This window comes from Neolamprologus brichardi, chromosome 17 (assembly GCF_056152115.1).
Source record: "Neolamprologus brichardi isolate AB-2024 chromosome 17, ASM5615211v1, whole genome shotgun sequence".
NCBI classification, from domain to species: domain Eukaryota; kingdom Metazoa; phylum Chordata; class Actinopteri; order Cichliformes; family Cichlidae; genus Neolamprologus; species Neolamprologus brichardi.
Window position 1 is genome coordinate 38,602,815 of NC_142120.1, and position 19,026 is coordinate 38,621,840.

Below are 19,026 nucleotides of genomic sequence, written 5' to 3' on the forward strand. Positions count from 1 at the left end.
GCAGCTGCTTTAGCGGGGCCATTTGTTTCCTCAGGCATGTTTATGTCAAGAACTCGGATTTGTTAGGCAAATATTGGAACTGCACGCTAGTTTACTGCTCCTTCTGTAGGTGAAACACCTGCTTTAATAAGCATATATTCTGTACACACATACACAGTACTGTGGAACCTTTTAGACTCTTTTGTCCTATTGTTTTGGTTCTTCACATTTTTGCTTTCAGCCACCTATTTTTTCATTCCAATGAAAATCCCGTGTGCTGTCTGCAGACAAATCAAAAATTTAATTAGCTGGAAAATCCTCCAAAGAATCTGGGAATTGCTTTGAAAAAACAGGAAAGATAAACAGGAAAGACTAAGATTGATCAGGACTTTGAATGAATGAGTACTAACATTTAAGCACAAGTGTTAAGAAAGCAAGACTCCTCACTCAGCAACTACAGTCATGAAAAAGGAAGTTCTCACTGAAAAGCTACACTACTCAAAACTTTTAGAAATCCCCAATTTTTCCACTTTTTTAAAAATTGAAAATATATGTATATATATAAATGTGTATATATATGTATACACATATATATATGTATATATACATATATATATGTGTATACATATATATATGTATATATACATATATATATGTGTATATACATATATATGTATATATACATATATATATGTATATATACATATATATATGTATATATACATATATATATGTATATATACATATATATATGTGTATATATATACACATATATATACACATATATATATGTGTATATATATATATGTATACACATATATATACATATATATATGTGTATACATATATATATATATACACATATATATATGTATATATATACACATATATATATGTGTATATATATGTGTATATATATACACATATATATACACATATATATATGTATATATATACATATATATATGTGTATATATATACATATATATATGTGTATACATATATATATGTATACACATATATATACATATATATATGTGTATACATATATATATGTATACACATATATATATGTATATATATACACATATATATATACATATATACATATAACTGACATTTTCATCAGTGCAGAGATGTTTAAGTTGTAGATGAGGATGTCATTTACGAGTACACTCTGTCCTAACCACCTGCATAATGAATGACAAATGTGAAAGGTCTAACGTGGTGGACGTTTTCCATTTGTGGTGCTCAATGGATGAATATATACCTATATTTATTTATTTTTCATTGTAATAACAGAATTTCTCCTTTACATTTTCATAACGTGTGCCTGATTCTCGCCCTCAGGTCAGATGTTTTACACGCCTGAGCCAGGCCGACTGTGTACATTTGTACCAGAGTTATACAAATTAAACAGGACACCTGTGACCTTTAACCTTTACTATAGCAGGCAGCACTTCATAAGCATGCAGTTTTGCATTTTTCAGTTTAATTCTTGAGTTATTCTTTTATATTAAACGTTTTTATATATGCTGTACGGAACGGTTAAGGGTTCTTTGTAGATACAGCCTTGGACTAAAAAGGCTCTCCACTCTTGCAGAAGTTGGAACGTGGCTGCCACCTAGTGGACACTTCTGCCCTTTTACATCTGCCATTCAATGCCTTTGTTTTCTTTGAGAAGCCCCACTTGGTATGAATGTCAGTACAGGAATCCTGATCTGATGATACTAAAACTCACCTTATATAACATTTATGTTATTTTGTGTTTGGAAGTGAGTGCACAAAAAAAAGTTTAATTCTTTTACCTGAGTCACCACTTTTATTATTTTCCAGACCGAGGTGCATCCATGAAAATAATAACTCAAGACCTGTTTGTATAATGACACTTACAGCAACAAATGGTTATGACTATCACAACATCATTTTGTTGAGAAGGACTGGTTTTAAAAGGCAAAACAACATTTGAACTGCAAAAGCTCCAATCAACATGTTCATGCTGTAACTATTTGTTAGCAGAAGCGCTGCTGTTATTGCTAAGGTTTCAAACAAAAAACAAAAAAGGACACCAGTGTGGATTTTGAATCAATCACATGTTCAGTGCTTTCAGTGTTTCATTAACATCGTTGTTCAGACAGCAGGCCATTTTCAAAACACCTCCAGGTCTGCAGCGTTGTAGACCACTGCTGTCTCCTCAGTGCCCACAGCAGCTTCCTCCTGAGCCTCCTCGTCTTCTGCAGCTTCCTCCAGAGACTCCAAAGCCTCGTTGGTATCACTGGCAAAAGTCTCTCTGGAGACGTCATCATGCTCCTGCAGGTTTAGGGTGCCGATGGCCTGCTTCATCTTTTTGGCCACCAAATGCCGCCTCCTCTTCTGGGCAGCCTTCTTGCTCTTGTACTCCTTCACCTGTTCCTCAAAGAATATCTGCTTGATCTGGGCCTTGGTGATACTGGGGGTGTTCTTCAACAGGTTGAGATACACCCCACCCGGTGTCCGGCGCCTGCTGCCGTCCATGGTGTACACACCGCCACTCTCCTCCAGGGTGGCGGTCTCTCCGAGAAGTTCTATGGCTTTTTTCTTGCCAACTACTTTGACAACTCGAGTGATCAGCTCCTTTTTGGGCTCCTGCAGCCTGAACGCAATCTCCTCTATCACCTTATCATCGGGGTCACCTTCTGTGATCTCATAGCGGCCCTTGATGTCCATCTCTGCTCTGGGGCCCAGTCGCTCCTTTGCAGGTCTCTTTCTCTTTGCATCACCTCCTGCGTTCTCCTCTGACCCCCTACCCTTCATGTACTCCTCCAGCTCAGCATCCAGCATGCTCACTTCTCCTCCTTCCTTCGACTGCGCCTCCATCTCCCTCTCCTTCTCCATTATCTTCCGAGCTAGGACGAAATTATAAGTCTCCACATTCCTGGTGGACATGCCAACACCATCCATGCCAAATATGCCAAGTTCTGCAGTGATAGCGTCCTGGCACTGCTCTTGTACTACAGAGCCCCAAATATTATTCACCTTGCGGCCACCCGTCGTCCCCTGGGCGGGCACAGGGGTCGGCCCTAGCCGGGCGCTGCATGCAGGCGGCTGTGGAGCACTGGACACTTTCTGGCGTTTCCGGCGCCAAACAGCCGCCTCCTCGTCAGAGGACTCCGGGTCACTGTCACTAGACTCTGCCGTCCTACCTGTGCTGCGATAGGCTGCGGCTGGAAGTGTCTGAGCATAGGCTCTGTTCTGGAAAGACTGGCCGCAGAAAGCCGGGGGAACCTGGGGTCGAGCTTCTTGTGCTGCTGTGGCTGGTCCCATCTCAGTATCCGAGCTGGACCCAGAGATCTCTCCATCTTCCAGATCACCGTCCATGAGATCTCCGCCTCCCGCCATTTCTTGTCTGAAAGCCACACCGAAGCTAAAGGCCGTACACTCCTGTTTTATTACATCGGCTAAAGTTGAGGCCACTAATTAGCGTGAACAGCTAACGCTGCACCGTTAGCGGCTAACGACACCGTTGAACCCAACAGAGAATTAATTAAGTCCGGGTTACAGAGGAAATACGTCCAGTGCAGGCTACAGCAGCAGGCTTTCTGCTCTGTATACAGCTGGACTTCAGCCTTGTTCCACTATTTCAGTCACACACTGAACTGCTAGGAAGAGGCTGACAGACAAACTTGAAACTCACAGAAAAAAATCCGCGCTAGGCTAAACCGACACTTCCGCCTTCAAATTCTGACACCCTTTCAAAATAAACAAAAGCGATTAAATGTTAGCGCGTTCTTTATAAACGCTACAGAATCACGTCAAATATGGTTGAGAAGTATCCTAAATGTAAATATATTACTTCAATACTTTATTTACAGCTAACGTGCAAACCAATAGGTCACATAGTCGTGTGGCAGCCATTTTCATATTTCCATATAATCGGTTGATCGATGTCTGAAATATAAAGCTATTTGTTCAGGTGTGTTTATCTCTAGCTTTTATTGATTTAAGGAGAGTGTAAGAATAGTATTTTTGGTATTTTTTACCTACTATGAAAAAAGTAAGTCATCATCTCCGGCGGATGTTGCGTCAGCAGAACGGCACTGTTACAGATAAACAATATGGCAATGTCCGTACAGTGCCTCACGTCTGCTGGGAGATTTTTCTTACAAAGACATTTACTGAAGAAGAATTCGATAAGCAGGGTAAGAAGAATTGATTCATAGTCATGTTTGGAGTTTCTCATTTAATCGATATGCCCGTGACAGCTGCCAGTGCTCAGTGTCATAGAGGAAAAGCTCTGCGCATGGCCGGCTTGTTTGCGAACAGCTATTTAAGCTAGCTTAGCTATCACGTGATCAACTCTTACTGTGACGTTTGGATGTGCCCTGTGTAACAGAACCGCCAATGGGGCAGATTTATTCATTATCGCTGACTGGTAGCAGCAAACGTAACGCTCCAAGTTTTGAAGCGTCATGATGACTGGCTGTCCTTCTCCCGTAGTTCACTGCTGGACCGCACAGACTCTTGGCTACCCAAGCTGCTCACCAGGTGGCGCTAAATGTTCCTGAAACCAAGGTGACTGCTTTAGAGAACGGACTCCGGGTGGCATCTGAGGACTCGGGGCTCCCCACCTGCACAGTAAGCTGGAAGTAAACAGTTTAAAACAGGCTGCTTTAATACATGCACGTAAATATGTCGTTAAAATACCATAACCATTGTGAAGCAGCCAGCCAAATGTAATAGGCATTACAAAACATGTTAGCATCTGCTAGCTTTGCCACTACAGGCTGAGATGTGGGGTTGTGGTACAGTAGCAGCAGTTTGTGGAAGCGGATATTAATTCCTGCTTTGTTCCAGGTGGGCTTGTGGATAGATGCCGGGAGTCGCTATGAGAACGAGAGAAATAACGGCACAGCGCACTTTCTGGAGCACATGGCATTTAAGGTGAGATGGCAGCTCCGCAGCAAAGTTTTTAAAGCAGTGGTCTTTATTTGAATGTATCTGGCCTATGCAGAGAGGGAAGAATGCATCCTAATAGTTCACAGCAGTATAATGACAAAATAATGACATAAATGTAATATTTCAGAGTTTCTTTATAAAGGAAAATAACATTCAAGACTTTGTTCACTCTGTCTGTATAAATGTGTGACAGGGCACCAGGAAACGCTCTCAGCTTGATCTGGAGTTGGAGATCGAGAACATGGGGGCTCACCTGAATGCCTACACATCCCGCGAGCAGACTGTTTACTACGCCAAAGCTTTCTCCAAGGATCTTCCGAGAGGTACGGGAGGGCAGAGGGGCTGAATGTTACAACATCTCAAACGAAAAACCTGGAATGTGTTAAAGCACAATAAAATATCTCTCTGTGCCAAAGCTGTGGAGATTCTGGCTGACATCATCCAGAACAGCACGCTGGGAGAGGCGGAGATCGAGAGGGAGCGAGGGGTGATCCTTCGAGAGATGCAGGAAGTGGAGACCAATCTGCAAGAGGTGGTCTTTGATTATCTGCATGCTACAGCGTACCAGTCCACAGCGCTGGGAAGAACCATCCTGGGCCCCACTGAGAACATCAAGTGAGACCAAACACCTAAATCACAAAGTACTCTGAGGTTTGCTGAAAGCATCCTGCACAGCTCAGCTTCCTGCTGTGTGTTTGTGACGCAGGACCATCAACAGAGGAGACCTGGTGGAGTATATCACCGCTCACTATAAAGGACCCCGAATAGTGTTGGCTGCTGCTGGAGGTTAGAGCTGTTTCCTGCTCACGTTTCGTTAACATTTTCTATAAACCTGCAACAAACACTCTCTGATGCGTGAGCACTGCTCAAAGTATGCAATAAATCCTGAACCAGAGTAAAGCTGATCTGATCTCCAGGACTCGCTCCCTCTCTGATCAGGTGTCTGTCATGACGAGCTCATCGATTTGGCCAAGTATCACTTTGGAAAACTTCCCAGCAGACATCAAGGCGAAGCCCCGGCTCTTCCTCCGTGCCATTTCACAGGAAGTGAGGTAAGGCTAACTTTAGTTTCTCACTACTGCATAACGAGGCGTCACATCAGCACAGAGCAGCTACTGTGTTATTTAAAGAATGAGATCGAGTGTATCAGAGTAACACGGTTGTCTCTAAGGTGGATGCAAATGAAGGGTGATGCTCAGACCTGTCCACGCCTTGGAAAATGTTTAAAACACACATATTACTTAAGATGCCTTAAATCCAGTTCAGGTGGGTCTACAAGTGAATATGACTCTAGTCAGATGGCACGTGAGTTTTCTGCACATATATTTTTTTTAATATATTTTTATTAGGATTTTTTTCATAGTAACAGACAATGACAAAAAGAACAAGAACCAGAACAGAACTTAGCTCAGGCAATACAAGATTCTGAGCCACATACAAACCACAACCTCTCCAGGAATCAAAACAAATCACGGTAAGATGGGTAAGGGAAAGCCTCTGCACACGGTTTAGATCTTCAGTCGGACTTGGATCATCCAGCTGACTGCATCATGCAGGTTCATGCAGGCTGTGCTTTCTAGTTCACACGGCATCAGGCTTTCATTAATGGAAACCTTTTAGATGAAGAAGGCGATAGATGTGTCGGATATTCCCTGAAATGAATGATTATACTGCAGCTGGACATGCTCGGGAGACGGTGAGATATTGTTTAGAGGAGTAACCAGAACAAGTTTGCTCTCAAGTATTTAAAGTGGTTTAAAAGACGTGTAAAAACAGTCATGAATTCAGTTTCTATGTACACCTGTGCATCCTGTCGTCTGCTGCTCGTCTCACAGATTAGATTTGCTCTTTAACCCAGCTCTGCCTTCAAAACAAAAGCGTTGACAGTTCCCCACTAACTCCTGCCGGCCTGTATCACAGCACTGAGAACTGTAGATGCTTCCAGTAGACCCCAGTTAAGTATTTGTGTGCTTTCCATCATTCGTTGACTGTGAAACTGGTGCAGAGTTTCACTTCAAGTTATTAAAAAAGCTTTAATTTGGTGAATGCTTCAGGACTCTGTTACGGTTTCAGATTCGAGTGCGTGACGACAAAATGCCGCTCGCTCACATCGCCATCGCCGTGGAGGCCGTCGGATGGTCTCACCCCGACACAATCCCACTCATGGTCGCCAACACGCTCATTGGAAACTGGGACCGCTCGTTTGGTGGGGGCGTGGTGAGTACTGAGGAAACCTTGGATGTGGCACGTGTTGTTTTCTCTGTGCTGCTGCTAAATGCTCTTCCTCTTCTTCGCCATCTTTAAATAAAAACTGACCACACATACCGTTTGTTTTCATGTCCTCTGAGGTTAGAATCTATCCAGTAAGCTGGCTCAGATGGCCTGTCAGGGGAACCTGTGCCATAGCTTCCAGTCCTTCAACACCTGCTACACAGACACAGGCCTCTGGGGACTCTACATGGTGTGTGAACCCGGCACCGTCAACGACATGATGCACTTTACTCAAATGGAATGGTGAGCGCGCTCAGATCAGTTTTAAAGAAGGTTAAACCTGCTGACTGAACGTGTTTAACGCTTGTGTGTCGCTGCTTCCTGTCAGGATTTCTCTTTGTACCAGTGTGACGGAGAGCGAGGTAGCTCGGGCCAAGAACCTGCTCAAGACCAACATGCTGCTGCATCTGGATGGTAAGGCGGCGTGACTGTAGAGCGTGCAGTCGTGCGGTGCCTGGTTTCACGTGTTGATCTGCTTCCTCCAGGATCCACCCCAATCTGCGAGGACATCGGCAGACAGATGCTGTGCTACAGTCGCAGGATCCCTCTGCATGAGCTGGAAGCCCGCATTGATGTGAGTCGACAGATTCTTCTGTCAGTGACTGTTACCGGAAATCCAACTGAGGGCTGCGTTTTGTACAAGTTCATAACTCTGTACTCTTAGTATCCAGCAGCTACGGTTCATTTTTACAGTCTAACAGTATGTCTCTGTTATTGCAGCTCAGACTGAGGCCTGTACTTCAGTTTTTATTTACCTGGTAACTAGGGATGCAACGATACCAATTTTTTCAAACCGATACGATACCAATACTTGGATCTGAGTACTTGCCGATACCGAGTACAAAAACCGATACTTCTACCACACACACACGCACACGCAATGAATTGGAAGACAGGTTTTATTTTATTCTCTGCTGATAATAAATAATATCTTAATAAAAATGACCACAAAAAAATTTTAAGTGAAAAATAAGCACTTCTGTTAAATTATTGCAGAGTCTCCACATTGTAATTTTACAAAATATCACTGAACTATTGTCCCGAGCTTTCAGAATAATAAATAAACACTTCTGTTTGGAATAAAATAAATACAAATTAGGTTTGAGAATAAAATAAACTTAAATTATTGCAGAGTGTCCATATTGTAAACAAACAAACAAAATAACTTAAGTATTCGGCTTTGACAAACGAACTCCTCATCTGCCCGTGGATCATCAGTCCACTGTGCCGTTAAACCGAGGACTGACATCACGCACACACTGCTTGTCTTTACCTCTTCAGAAAGTTTTGGCACCATTATCTCCCTGATGTGTGGGCGGCTGGGAATTTCATATCGCAGCTCGAGTATGCTGAGAAGACGGTTCAATCCTATGTTTTCCACGACCGGCATTGGCTGGTCATCCAGAGCGATAAAATGAGTCGAGCCTCTGTTATTTTAACTGCCCGTGGATTTTCTCTTGACATTTTTCATCGCTCTTCCAAAACCTGAGTTAAAGTTGGCTGTGCCACACTGCTGACATTTTGTTTAGCCGAGCTACAGCAGCCTCCAGTTTCTCTTTTTTATCTGGAGCTGCCAGTCTCACTCGCCTGACCCTGTGCCTGTTTAGCGCGGGATGTCCCCCTAGTGGCCAATCTAAAAAACTACAACAGAAATGACAAGCCACCCTCTGATTAATGAAATAAGTTGGTATCGGTTAACTTTTATGAATATCAGTACACACACATTTTACAGTATCGGCCCTGATACCCAATACCAGTATCGGTGCATCCCTACTGGTAACCATGGTAACCTGTTTAGACAGATTACAGTGGTGAGACTGTGTTGTGTCTCCAACACCTCCACGTTGATGCGTCCTTAGCGCGTCGCAGAACGTCGCAGCTGAATTCCACCTTTGTGACTGTTGAACGTAGAAAAACTGCAACCAGAGGAGGAAGTGAACAGGAACGTTGAGCTTTCTAGCCCTCGTCACGTGTGCTTATCACTGCTTCCATATTTAAAGTTAATACATCATAAGAGTATATTTTTCATAAGGCCAGGTTTCTTTACATTTAAAGCAGTAAGACGAGAACAATAACAGAGTCACAGTGATAAACTGTGAGGCTGAGAAAACCTCAAAGTAAATCTGGTAACCAGCCGGTGTTCTTTAAGCATGACCTGAAATAACGTTTGAAAAGCTCTTTTTGCCCTGATCCTCCACCATGTTTGTCTCTGGCTCTCCACAGGCCATCGACGCCAACACCATAAAGGACGTGTGCACCAAATACATCTACAACAGAGCTCCTGCCATTGCAGCTGTCGGTACGTTTTCAAACACGGGACGCCTGCAGAGGCTGAACTTAACGAAACTCAGAGTGTACGATGAAAGGAAGCCGGCGGCTCAGTGTGGGGACTGAATCCCAGTTTAAACTCTGCTGTTGATGCAAGTGATCGTCACTGTGACGGCTGAACTATGCAGACTGTTTTAGCTTTTAGCCCTGATTTACAATTTTAATCAGTTTTCTGTCTCCTGTAAAGAAAAGAATGGTTTATCTCAACTCTGGGTTTAAATCTTGAGCCAAAACAGGAAGCGAGCGTAGCTTCAAGTGTGACGATGCAGTCAGTCAAAGATCAGAGTGTCTCTGGAACTCAGTCTGTGTTCAAACTCGTGTTTCTACCTGATGTTAAAGCAGATAAGCAATAAGTTTGTTTGTTCTCAGGTCCAATCGAACAGCTGCCCGACTACAACCAGATCCGCAGTGGGATGTTCTGGATGAGAAGCTGAGCAGGACCACGCTGAGGAAGTGGACAAATGCAAAATTTGAGCCGTGTCACGTTATTTTTTCCTTCTTTTTATTATAAAATAAAGACCAACACAATAATGTTAAAATAACAGATTCTATTAACGCGTGGTTCTTGTCATTTTTTATTTTTGGCTGCCACTTGTTCCTGAGCAGCTTTCTTGGCTTTGACCATCTCCACCAGTTCCTGTCAGAGGAAAAAGGAAACGTGTTAGCTCCTCAGTTTGTCGCTGCAGTAAAAACACTTTAATGCAGAACATGAGCCTTCTGAGCACAGACCACGGCAGCAGCATACCTTATACCTCTTCATACAGTCCTTCTTGCTTCGTCCACGCACAGCAGCTGCGATCTTCTCCCAGCGCTCAGGCGTGTTGACTGGGTAGGTCTTCAGGGCTTGTTCTAGAAGTTTCTGCTCCTCTGTGGTCCAGGGGGCAGCATTCCCATCACTGCCTGAGGCTGAGGGGCCACACGTGACAACACAATCGTCAGGAACTCTCAAAAGCTCACACCGCTGACGACTGAATGTTTTCATTACATCAGCTACTAAATAATGACTGTGACAAAAACGAGCCGTCTACAGTAGCTGTGCCCCAAATAGAGACCAGCTCAGCTGCAGTAGGTGTTAGCTAGGGCTGCCACAAACGATTATTCTGATAGTCGACTAATCAGATCATCATCCATTGGATGTAAAACGTACAGCTTATTGCACCAGCAGCATCTGCTCTTATATAACTATCATTAGCTTACAGCTTTAAGTGTTTAAGGTATGTGCTAACTAACAATAAAGACAAGATGATAGTTTATTAAATTTTAATGAAATTTGCAGATTGTTTCGGTGAAGTTTAATAAACTCCTTGCTATCTAAAATATAACAGGACACCGGAGTAAATTCTCGAGCATCTCACACTTCTGATAATCAGCTGTCTGCTTGACGTTTATTCAGCTGTGTAAAAACTATAACTTTAATCTCAGCCAAACCGATTTACTCAGGAACAAATAAAATACTGAAAAAAGCCAAACAATAACATTTTTAAGTTATCTAAGTGACTCATATATCATGTTTAACCTGAGTAGTGAAAGACGGCGGTGGGTTTGAAAACGATTTGCGGGAGTCTGGTGTTCTCACGGCTCTAGTTAGCCTAGCCCCCGGCTAGCTATCGAGCTAGTGGCTAACAGACGTCTCTGAAAACGTCGGAGCGCTTTTGAAAATATGTGGTGTCTTGATAAACTGAGCAGATATTTGAGGTTTACACAGCTACATTCTCGCCTGAAAATATGTTAAACGTTTATTTTGTGACCCAGAAAGAATAATAAGAGTAATATTAAAACTAGGTTGGGCCACGAAGTATACACCCGACCCATCCTTCAAATCTGGGGAAATGAAGGACGCGTCTGTCGGAGTCTTCGAATTTGTACAGTCTTCGCCGTGTCGCTGTAACGTAATCGGCCTACTAATGCGGGCACAGGAGGATGCGGTTCCTGAATTTGGACGCTGTCACTACCGGATCCGTACCGGAAACCCGATCGGTACCCCGCACGCGCAAATCTTACGTCACTTCTTCTCGTTGCCAGCATTGCGAGAGTTAATATATTTGAATGATACGGTTAGCGCCCAGTTAGCTCCTAGCATTTCTCAGCAGCTCTGCCTCCTTTTCGACTACCGGGACATTTAAAAAATGGAGAATCTGTTTACAAACAAATTCATGCTTTTCTCGTCCCCTGATTGAACAACAGCGCCGTAAAAGAGGAAGAATGGCGCCTACTTACAGACTTAATAATACTGATTTGGTAATGTGTCACGTGAAGATTTATCAGCCAGATTAAGTGTTTACTGACAATTGACAGTGATAGCGGACATCATCATCACTATTCCAACAATCCTCTCCACACAGACGAGCATAAACACACTCGACTATCACTAAATCAAATTTAACACACGCTAATTCAGTTTACAATAGGGTTCATTCGCTCGGTCAGCAGGTGGCAGTATCCTCGTACACTGTACTGTACGGTCCAACTTTGCACATGCGCAGTAAGGATCGGGAGTCCTGATCCGTAACTATCGTTTTATTTTTCGTTTTTGTCTACATTATATTGAAATGCTTCATTATTGCAAACAATTTAAGATATTTATTATTCTTAAAATCTTAAGAGATACTTTGACCTGTAACTATCGTAAAATTGTCTCTGATATGGTGAAAATGTACAGGCGTAGTTAAAGTTCAAAGGATGTTAGTAAGACCACTGACTCGTTACACTGTAACATCTGTGTGTTTGTGTGCTTATGCAGTGAGCTAATGTGTTTCAGTCTTCACAGAGAAACGCTGAAGTGTGCGTGTAATCTAACACGATCAGCACAGGCAGGAGACGTACTTGATAACATCTGATCCACAGCACGTCTTTGACATTCTGCTTGGTGATGGAGCCAATCAGAATCGATCTACCGCGGCCTCACTTACCATCAAACCTCTCTGAGGGCACAGCGTTGTCGATGGAGGGCGGCACTGATGTGTGCTCCTTCTTGAACTTTTCAAATGCTTTTCTATTTATTTCATCTTTCTGCACCGGATCTGTGGATGAGACCGTAACCAGCAGCAGGTCAAAGCATCCATGCGCCTGCAGATACAACCGTGGTAAGCTGAGGTTTCTTTGTGAGCTTACCGAGTCGTTGCAGGTTCTTGGCTTTGTTGATGACGTCTTTGGCCGTCCTCTTCATGCCGCTGGTGGAGTGCGTGTTCATATAGTCAGCAATAACCTCCCACCTAGCAAACACGAAACAAGCTTTAATGACACACAGGTCCCCGACTGACGCCGGCTGTAACTCCGAGCGCTCACCTGGCGTTGGTTCCAGCAGGGAACAGGTTCACTGCTTTTATGAGCAGCTGGAGGTCCTCTTCGTTCCAGCCCTTCCCCCCGCCCGCTCCCCCGCTGGCCTGCTCAGAGCTGCGAGCCGCCTGCCTGGCCTGGATCTCAGCCTCCCTCTCCTTCTGCAGCTGAGCATTCACCTCCTGCACCTGAGGAAACAGCAGCAACGTGTTTGTCGACGTGCCGGCTGCTGATGGTGTGCGGCTTCAAACCTGAGGCGCTACAAAGAAAACGTTCCTCTACCTGCTTTTCCACTGCTGCCTTGTTCTCCTCTTTAGAGCCCGAAGCCAGCTCTTCATTGAGGGACTGTAGGCTGGAACGAAACAACGCACATGCGTCACATCAAATGCACTGCTGAAGCTCTATGAAATAATAATTACACTAAATCTTAATTCAGCCTGTAGTTTGGCACATCGTGTCAAACCAGAAAGTCCTTCACACTGTAATGAAACCACAGGCTCTTCTGTGTGCTCCTGCCTGCAGCTACAACACAGAGTTCAACACTGAAAGCTTTCAGCTGCAGGTGAGCAGAACTGACCCGATGTTTCACAGATGATCCCAGGTTTCCTTTCATTTATATGGTAAGCTGTTTAAATGTAACCAACATCATCATCAGCTTTACGCTCATCCAGGATCATCTCATGGTGGAAACCTGAGTCCAGTTTGTTTCTTCAAAGTCGAGCAAGAAACCAAAAAGCATCACGCTCTTTCCCGACAGCGGCTCTTTGCTCACGGTGGCTCTTCTTGGGCCACGGCGGCTCTTTGGCCACAGCGGCTCTTGGGCCGACGGCGGCTCTTTGGCCACGGCGGCTCTTGGGCCGACGGCGGCTCTTTGGGCCACGGCGGCTCTTTGGGCCACGGCGGCTCTTTGGGCCACGGCGGCTCTTTGGCTAAAACTGACTCGTACCTTGTTAGTTCCAGGCGGTCACAGAGTTTCTCCACTTCCTCCATCATTTTCACACTGTCAGCCTCGTTGTCTGCAAAGTAGTTCCAGTTCTGTGGAGAGGAACAGCGTCAGATAGTGAAACTGCACCAAGCAGCAGCACACAAACATGTCTGACACTGTAGGCGCTTACCTTGCACATGGTCCTGAGTTTCTGCCTCTCCTTCTTGATGGCCTTCTTCTGGATCTCCTTCTCCTTCTTGGCCTGCTGGGCGGCCTGCTTGGCTTCCTCTTCCTCCTTCTCCTTTGCCAGCCGAGCTGCCTCCAGCTCCGCCCGCCGGGCCTGTCAGACACACAGAAGCTGAGCCTGTGACCAACTGAAGCTCAGCATCTTCTCACAGCATGAACTGAGCAGCTTTAAGAAGCTTCTTTGACTCCGAGCTGGGAAATATGTGTGTTACCCACAGCGTGAAGCACTGAGTGGTGTTTTTGAAACACGACAATAAGAAAACCAAACTGTCCAATACTGCTCACTGCTCAGATTCTGGGAAACAGAAGCGAACACTATCCACTCTTTAAAAACAGCTGCAGGTTAAGCTGCTCCTTTGTGATCCAGGTCACAGAGAGGAATTACAGCACCTGAACCAGGACAGGAGGCGATGTGTGAACACTTGTCCTGCAGTAACCCTCCTTTATTTATTGATTTGTTTTCCCTTTGTTACGTCTGCACTGGCAGGAATAATCTCAGCTTTGTTTTAATCACCTCGTCTAACTAGAGGAGCAGCTATGTAACACGGACGTCGCAGCTAACAGCACAAACCCAACGAGATGATTCTTGCTGCTAGCTTTACCGTTGGACGAAACAGTCGCGCACCTTTAGGCCAGTCGACCTTCCCCGCCGTGACACCTACCCTCTCCTTCTCTTCCTGCTCTCTCTTCTTGGCCTCAGCTTTGGCTTTCTTCTCAGACTCCTTCCTGGATTTTTCTTCTTCTTTGAATTTCTTTATTCTAGGGTCGCAGCCGTAGGCAGTATCTGCAGTGAAGCATTACAGACGATGAGTCACACTGCAGCCTCTTTACAGACCATCTCTGTACGTGCAGTATTTGCTCAATACTTGTGTTGCTAACGAAGTGTGTGACTGTACCAACTAGTGTTCGTATTCTGTTCATCTCCTCCTTCTTCCTCTGAGCCCTCGAAGCTCGGTTCTGCTTTTCAATCCATCTCCTCTCATCACGACTGCACGGGGGGAGAGTTGACGCGTTAGACGACAGAGGGCTAACACCTGCTTCATCGGGGCAGACGGGAGCTTACCATTCAGCCTTCTCCTTTTCCTCTTCATCCAAGTATGAAAATTCCCTCCAGGAGTCAAAGTTGTACCTTTAACCAAAAAGAAAAGAATGAACCATTACATCGTGTTTGTCTTGTTTTTCATTCAAAGGAGCATCTCTCACTCTTCCACTTACCAAAAAGAGTAAAAATTATCCACTTCTTCAAAAGAGGACTCCACGGTGCCAAGTTTGGTCACATGTTTCTTGGAAGACCATCTGGCATTTCTCTCAAAAACGGGAGCAAATACCTCAAAAAAGTTCTCTTTCCCTTCACTCTTGGAAGGCACAGAGTTGTCGAAGGTAGGATCGACACTGTCGAAGGCTCTCCTCTTCACGGGGTCGGACAAGATTTCCACAGCTGAGGTTCAACAGGTGGGTCAGTTAGTTCAGCAGATTCCAGAAACAACGTCTGTGCTGACGATTAGTTGCAGCACTGCGTACCTTTAGTGATGCAGGTGAAGTAGTCATTGTCTCCTTCCACGATCTGCTCCCCTGCAGCTTTCCTTTTGTCAGGGTGGTGCTTCAGCACAATCGATTTGTCTGCGGATAAATGACTGCGTCATTAGAACAAGCCAGAGACGTGAAACACGCGTGTAGGTGGGAACATACTCACGGGCAGCTTTGATCTGTTTCTGCGTCGCCTTGTACCTCAGGTGTGGGAGCCCGAGCACAGCATAGTGATCTTGATTCTGACAGGTTACAGGAGAGTAACGCTCAACAACATTATTACAGCTCTTAAACTCTGTAGAGTCCCTCAGGGCTCCTGTTCCACTGACTTTCTGTCAGCACCAACAGTTACACCTGTTATCACTGCTTCAAATAATCCTTCGTCCCAACATCGTACAGTAAATACGGGTTTACTTTAAAACATTACATCTGCACCTTCGACAATCCACGTGCGGCCTTTTCGTTCCAGATAAACTCTGAAGTCAAAAGAAAAAACTCGCCTTCACATGTATCCGTCTATTTGTAACGAACGCTTTATTGTTAATGTGGAATACATGTCACTACAGGAAGTGCTTACTGTCGTTTGTAGCGATGAACCAAAACCGTTTACGTTCGCGAGGCATTTCAGAACTCACCTGTGATTGGGTTTTTCAGCTTCATCTTAATGCAGTGAATCAAAGTCTTGGTGGCACCGACTGCAGGATCTGTCACAGGTGTTAAACCTCACCATCATTAAACTAATGTTCTGCGACTCACAGATTAGATGCACTACTGCGCTCTAAGCTCACGGCACCGTAAACACTGAAACGTCAGGTCAGACTGAGAAGCACAACCAGAAAAGCTTGAAATGGATAATCGTGTGCTTCAGAAACATGACTCAAAGGACTTAATGAACCACATTTTAATCTCAGACAATTAAATGAACGACACTGAAAATGCACGCTCTGCTAGGAGAACGAGGCAAAAGCAAGTCCAGCACGCCCTGATCGGCGCCTGATGACGTGCTGCATGTGCCTGGTGTGCAACAAACCCAAAGCCCTGAAACAGCAGAAAGTAAAGAGTTCATCCATCAAACTGGATTATTTTCCTCTGTTTGGCAGAGGCACAACACCATTAACTGATTCAAACACACCACGAAAAACAAAGCAGCGGTTGCTAACGTGAATTATCATCGACTCAGGCATCATTAAAGCACGTCTGTGCAGCGTGTCAGTGCAGCCATCAAACACACACAGCCAAAGATAAGCGTCCACTTAAGACAGTGAGTATCGAAGGCTTTGGAAAACCGGCTGTGCCGCAAAACACGCACCATCACCGGTTCAACTGAATAGTTTTTCCAGACTGTAAACACAGGGAAGTGGAGAGGGCTGTCAGGAACCTCCCTCTGAAATTCCCAACACATTCTACTTTGCTTACAGAGGACGCCCTGCTGAACAAACTCCATCGTGTTTTAATAAACAGGATCACAGCACAACTTTGATGAGTTCAGTAAAAATGTTTCATATTTTTTGTCTTCTGAGACACAGAAAACGGTTCAGTGCAGATGTGAAAGCAGGGATCTCTTTGCAAACAGCTGAGATGTCACATACCTTCCAGTCTTTAGGATCAAGTTTTCGGAGCATGGAGTACTCCTCCAGCTGAAACTCCTCATCTGCAGACTCTTCTGAGGACTCCTCCTCTTCCTCCAGCTCCTGGAAGGAAGACGACACATTTCTGTTTCTCCTCCTGATGTAGGCCTCGAACCACCGACCCACGGGCTCCACCTGAACCTGTGCCGAGGCTGTGAGGAGGAAGAGACATCTTGGTAAATTAAACATCTTTGCTCCCTTTTTGTTACCACGACACTGTAAAACGAAGTGTTTCAGTACTTCGAATCATTACTTATCTTAACCTTGAACACTGCCAAGAGATTTTTATCAAAGCCTCAGGCGTTAATTAGCTTTTTAGGGCTGAAGCGTTTGCAACTTTTCAAAGCTTTACATTAGAAAGACTCCAAGGTGGAGGGCTCTGGCAGCTATGGCTGTCTTTTATGTACAGTCTATGGTTGACGGCTGGGAAACTAAGAGGCTGTTTGGCAGCAAAGAGCTTCAGAGAGACTAAGCAGACCAGGCTCAGAAAGGGTTTTACTGCCAAATGTTGAGCAGGTTTACAACATCAGGAAATTGCTGCTGTAAGACAAACACTTAAATAAACATAAAATAAAAATTAAAAGTGCTGAGCAGATTTACATGAATGCAGCTGATGATCAGTGCAAAAATGGACCCGATGCAGAGAACACAGGACAGGGTCATATGCTTGAGGTGGGAACAGCAGATGTTCCCACCTCAAGCATATGACCCTGTCCTGTGTTCTTGGGCTCAGGGAGGGGCGGCCATCTGCTACCGGTCGCAGCAGATGGCCGCCCCTCCCTGAGCCTGGTTCTGCCGGAGGTTTCTTCCTGTTAAAAGGGAGTTTTTCCTTCCCACTGTCGCCAAAGTGCTTGTTCATAGGGGGTCATATGATTGTTGTTTTTCTCTGTATCTATGAAGCGCCTTGAGGCGACATTTGTTGTGATTTGGCGCTATATAAATAAAATTGAATTGAATTGAATTGAACAGTCGTATGGTTATTGAAGCAGAGCTGCAAGCACAGTGCAAGTGTCACAACCATCACTGCCCCAAACATGGTGGGAAGTCTCACTGCAAACTCAGCATCCTCCAAACTCCCACAGCTGAGAGAGGTGCCAAAGGAAGTGCTCCCAGTGACTGACTGAACATGAGCTTTGTCATTTTAAAGCTACAAAAGTATAAAACGCATTATTACTGGAGATGACTCAGCCCTCACCGAGCAGCACCGACATGTGACACGCTGTGCGGGACACTGTCACAGTTTAACAGGGAGTGCTGCGTGTGTCCACCTTCACGCCTGTCAGTCACAGGTGTTCAGCCCTTACGTAACAGTCAGGTAATGCTCCACATGAAAGGCTGTGAAATTCCAATGTCTGTCATTAATAATAATAATTATAAGTAGAAGCCAACTAACCGGTGAAGCTGGTGAGACGCTCTCACCAGTTGGTGAGCGAGTGAACCCGGCGACAAACGCCGTTTGGATAACCCGAGACACAACACGGCTAACTAATACAAACGCAGAGACTTTACCGAGCTTCAAATTAGCCGGTAATGTTAGCCTGCTGTGTGCTCTGTTTAGCTGCATGCTAACACGCAGAGCAGCAGTCAGTATGTAAGAGTCCCTGCTTAACTAGCTGCCTCCCTCTGACCTCCTTCAGTGCTTACCGGCAGCTGCTCTGTAGACAACCGTTTCATCCCCATCCAACGCTTCCAGCAGCATTTTCAAAGCAGGTTACGCGATCATTCAGATGCCGAATGATCAAGTGAGACCTTTAGAAAGTGCTACAGTCTGTGGCCCGCTCTCTACCACATGGGCCTCCTTTTGCCACTGCCAATCCGAGAACGAGCTCTGCTGTCACACCGCTAAAACCTCCGGGTGTATCATCGCGCCTCGTCACTTGTAGTTCCGCCGTTTTTGTTTTGGTATTTATC

General features: G+C 44.8%; 3 protein-coding genes across 3 annotated transcripts; 1 reads left to right on the forward strand and 2 right to left on the reverse strand.

Moving 5' to 3' along the window:
* Positions 1-1,773: 1,773 nt before the first annotated feature.
* Positions 1,774-3,702, reverse strand: phax (phosphorylated adaptor for RNA export). Its single transcript, XM_087830377.1, has one exon. The coding sequence runs from the start codon at positions 3,355-3,357 to the stop codon at positions 2,128-2,130; it is 1,230 nt and encodes a 409-aa protein (XP_087686503.1). The 5' UTR covers positions 3,358-3,702; the 3' UTR covers positions 1,774-2,127.
* A 345-nt stretch (positions 3,703-4,047) lies between these two features.
* Positions 4,048-10,055, forward strand: pmpcb (peptidase, mitochondrial processing subunit beta). The gene is made up of 13 exons (XM_087830375.1): positions 4,048-4,157; positions 4,456-4,593; positions 4,813-4,899; positions 5,108-5,237; positions 5,331-5,529; positions 5,621-5,700; positions 5,854-5,966; positions 6,988-7,131; positions 7,268-7,428; positions 7,514-7,599; positions 7,671-7,759; positions 9,409-9,484; positions 9,883-10,055. Exons 1-13 carry the CDS (start codon positions 4,074-4,076, stop codon positions 9,945-9,947), a joined length of 1,452 nt encoding a protein of 483 aa, XP_087686501.1. The 5' UTR covers positions 4,048-4,073; the 3' UTR covers positions 9,948-10,055.
* Positions 9,975-18,814, reverse strand: dnajc2 (DnaJ (Hsp40) homolog, subfamily C, member 2). Its single transcript, XM_087830376.1, has 16 exons — positions 18,760-18,814; positions 17,077-17,267; positions 15,654-15,729; positions 15,482-15,580; positions 15,176-15,398; positions 15,024-15,089; positions 14,857-14,948; positions 14,623-14,744; positions 13,905-14,054; positions 13,736-13,824; positions 13,072-13,141; positions 12,799-12,977; positions 12,625-12,725; positions 12,423-12,533; positions 10,259-10,419; positions 9,975-10,150 (listed from the first exon to the last, which is right to left on the reverse strand). The coding sequence occupies exons 1-16, from the start codon at positions 18,812-18,814 to the stop codon at positions 10,082-10,084; spliced, it is 1,854 nt and encodes a 617-aa protein (XP_087686502.1). The 3' UTR covers positions 9,975-10,081.
* Between the last annotated feature and the right edge of the window lie 212 nt (positions 18,815-19,026).

What these genes read in the sequence shown, in the direction of transcription:
- phax (XM_087830377.1), bottom strand. Translation starts at nt 3,357, where the DNA reads ATGGCGGGAGGCGGAGATCTCATGGACGGTGATCTGGAAGATGGAGAG.
- pmpcb (XM_087830375.1), top strand. Translation starts at nt 4,074, where the DNA reads ATGGCAATGTCCGTACAGTGCCTCACGTCTGCTGGGAGATTTTTCTTA. An exon ending in GGCCCCACTGAGAACATCAA is followed by an intron (nt 5,530 to 5,620) that starts GTGAGACCAAAC and finishes TTTGTGACGCAG; the next exon opens with GACCATCAACAGAGGAGACC. An exon ending in GCTCGTTTGGTGGGGGCGTG is followed by an intron (nt 7,132 to 7,267) that starts GTGAGTACTGAG and finishes CTCTGAGGTTAG; the next exon opens with AATCTATCCAGTAAGCTGGC.
- dnajc2 (XM_087830376.1), bottom strand. Translation starts at nt 18,814, where the DNA reads ATGCTGCTGGAAGCGTTGGATGGGGATGAAACGGTTGTCTACAGAGCA. An exon ending in TTGATCCTAAAGACTGGAAG is followed by an intron (nt 15,730 to 17,076) that starts GTATGTGACATC and finishes GTAACCTGTCAG; the next exon opens with AATCAAGATCACTATGCTGT. An exon ending in GAAACAGATCAAAGCTGCCC is followed by an intron (nt 15,581 to 15,653) that starts GTGAGTATGTTC and finishes ATTTATCCGCAG; the next exon opens with ACAAATCGATTGTGCTGAAG.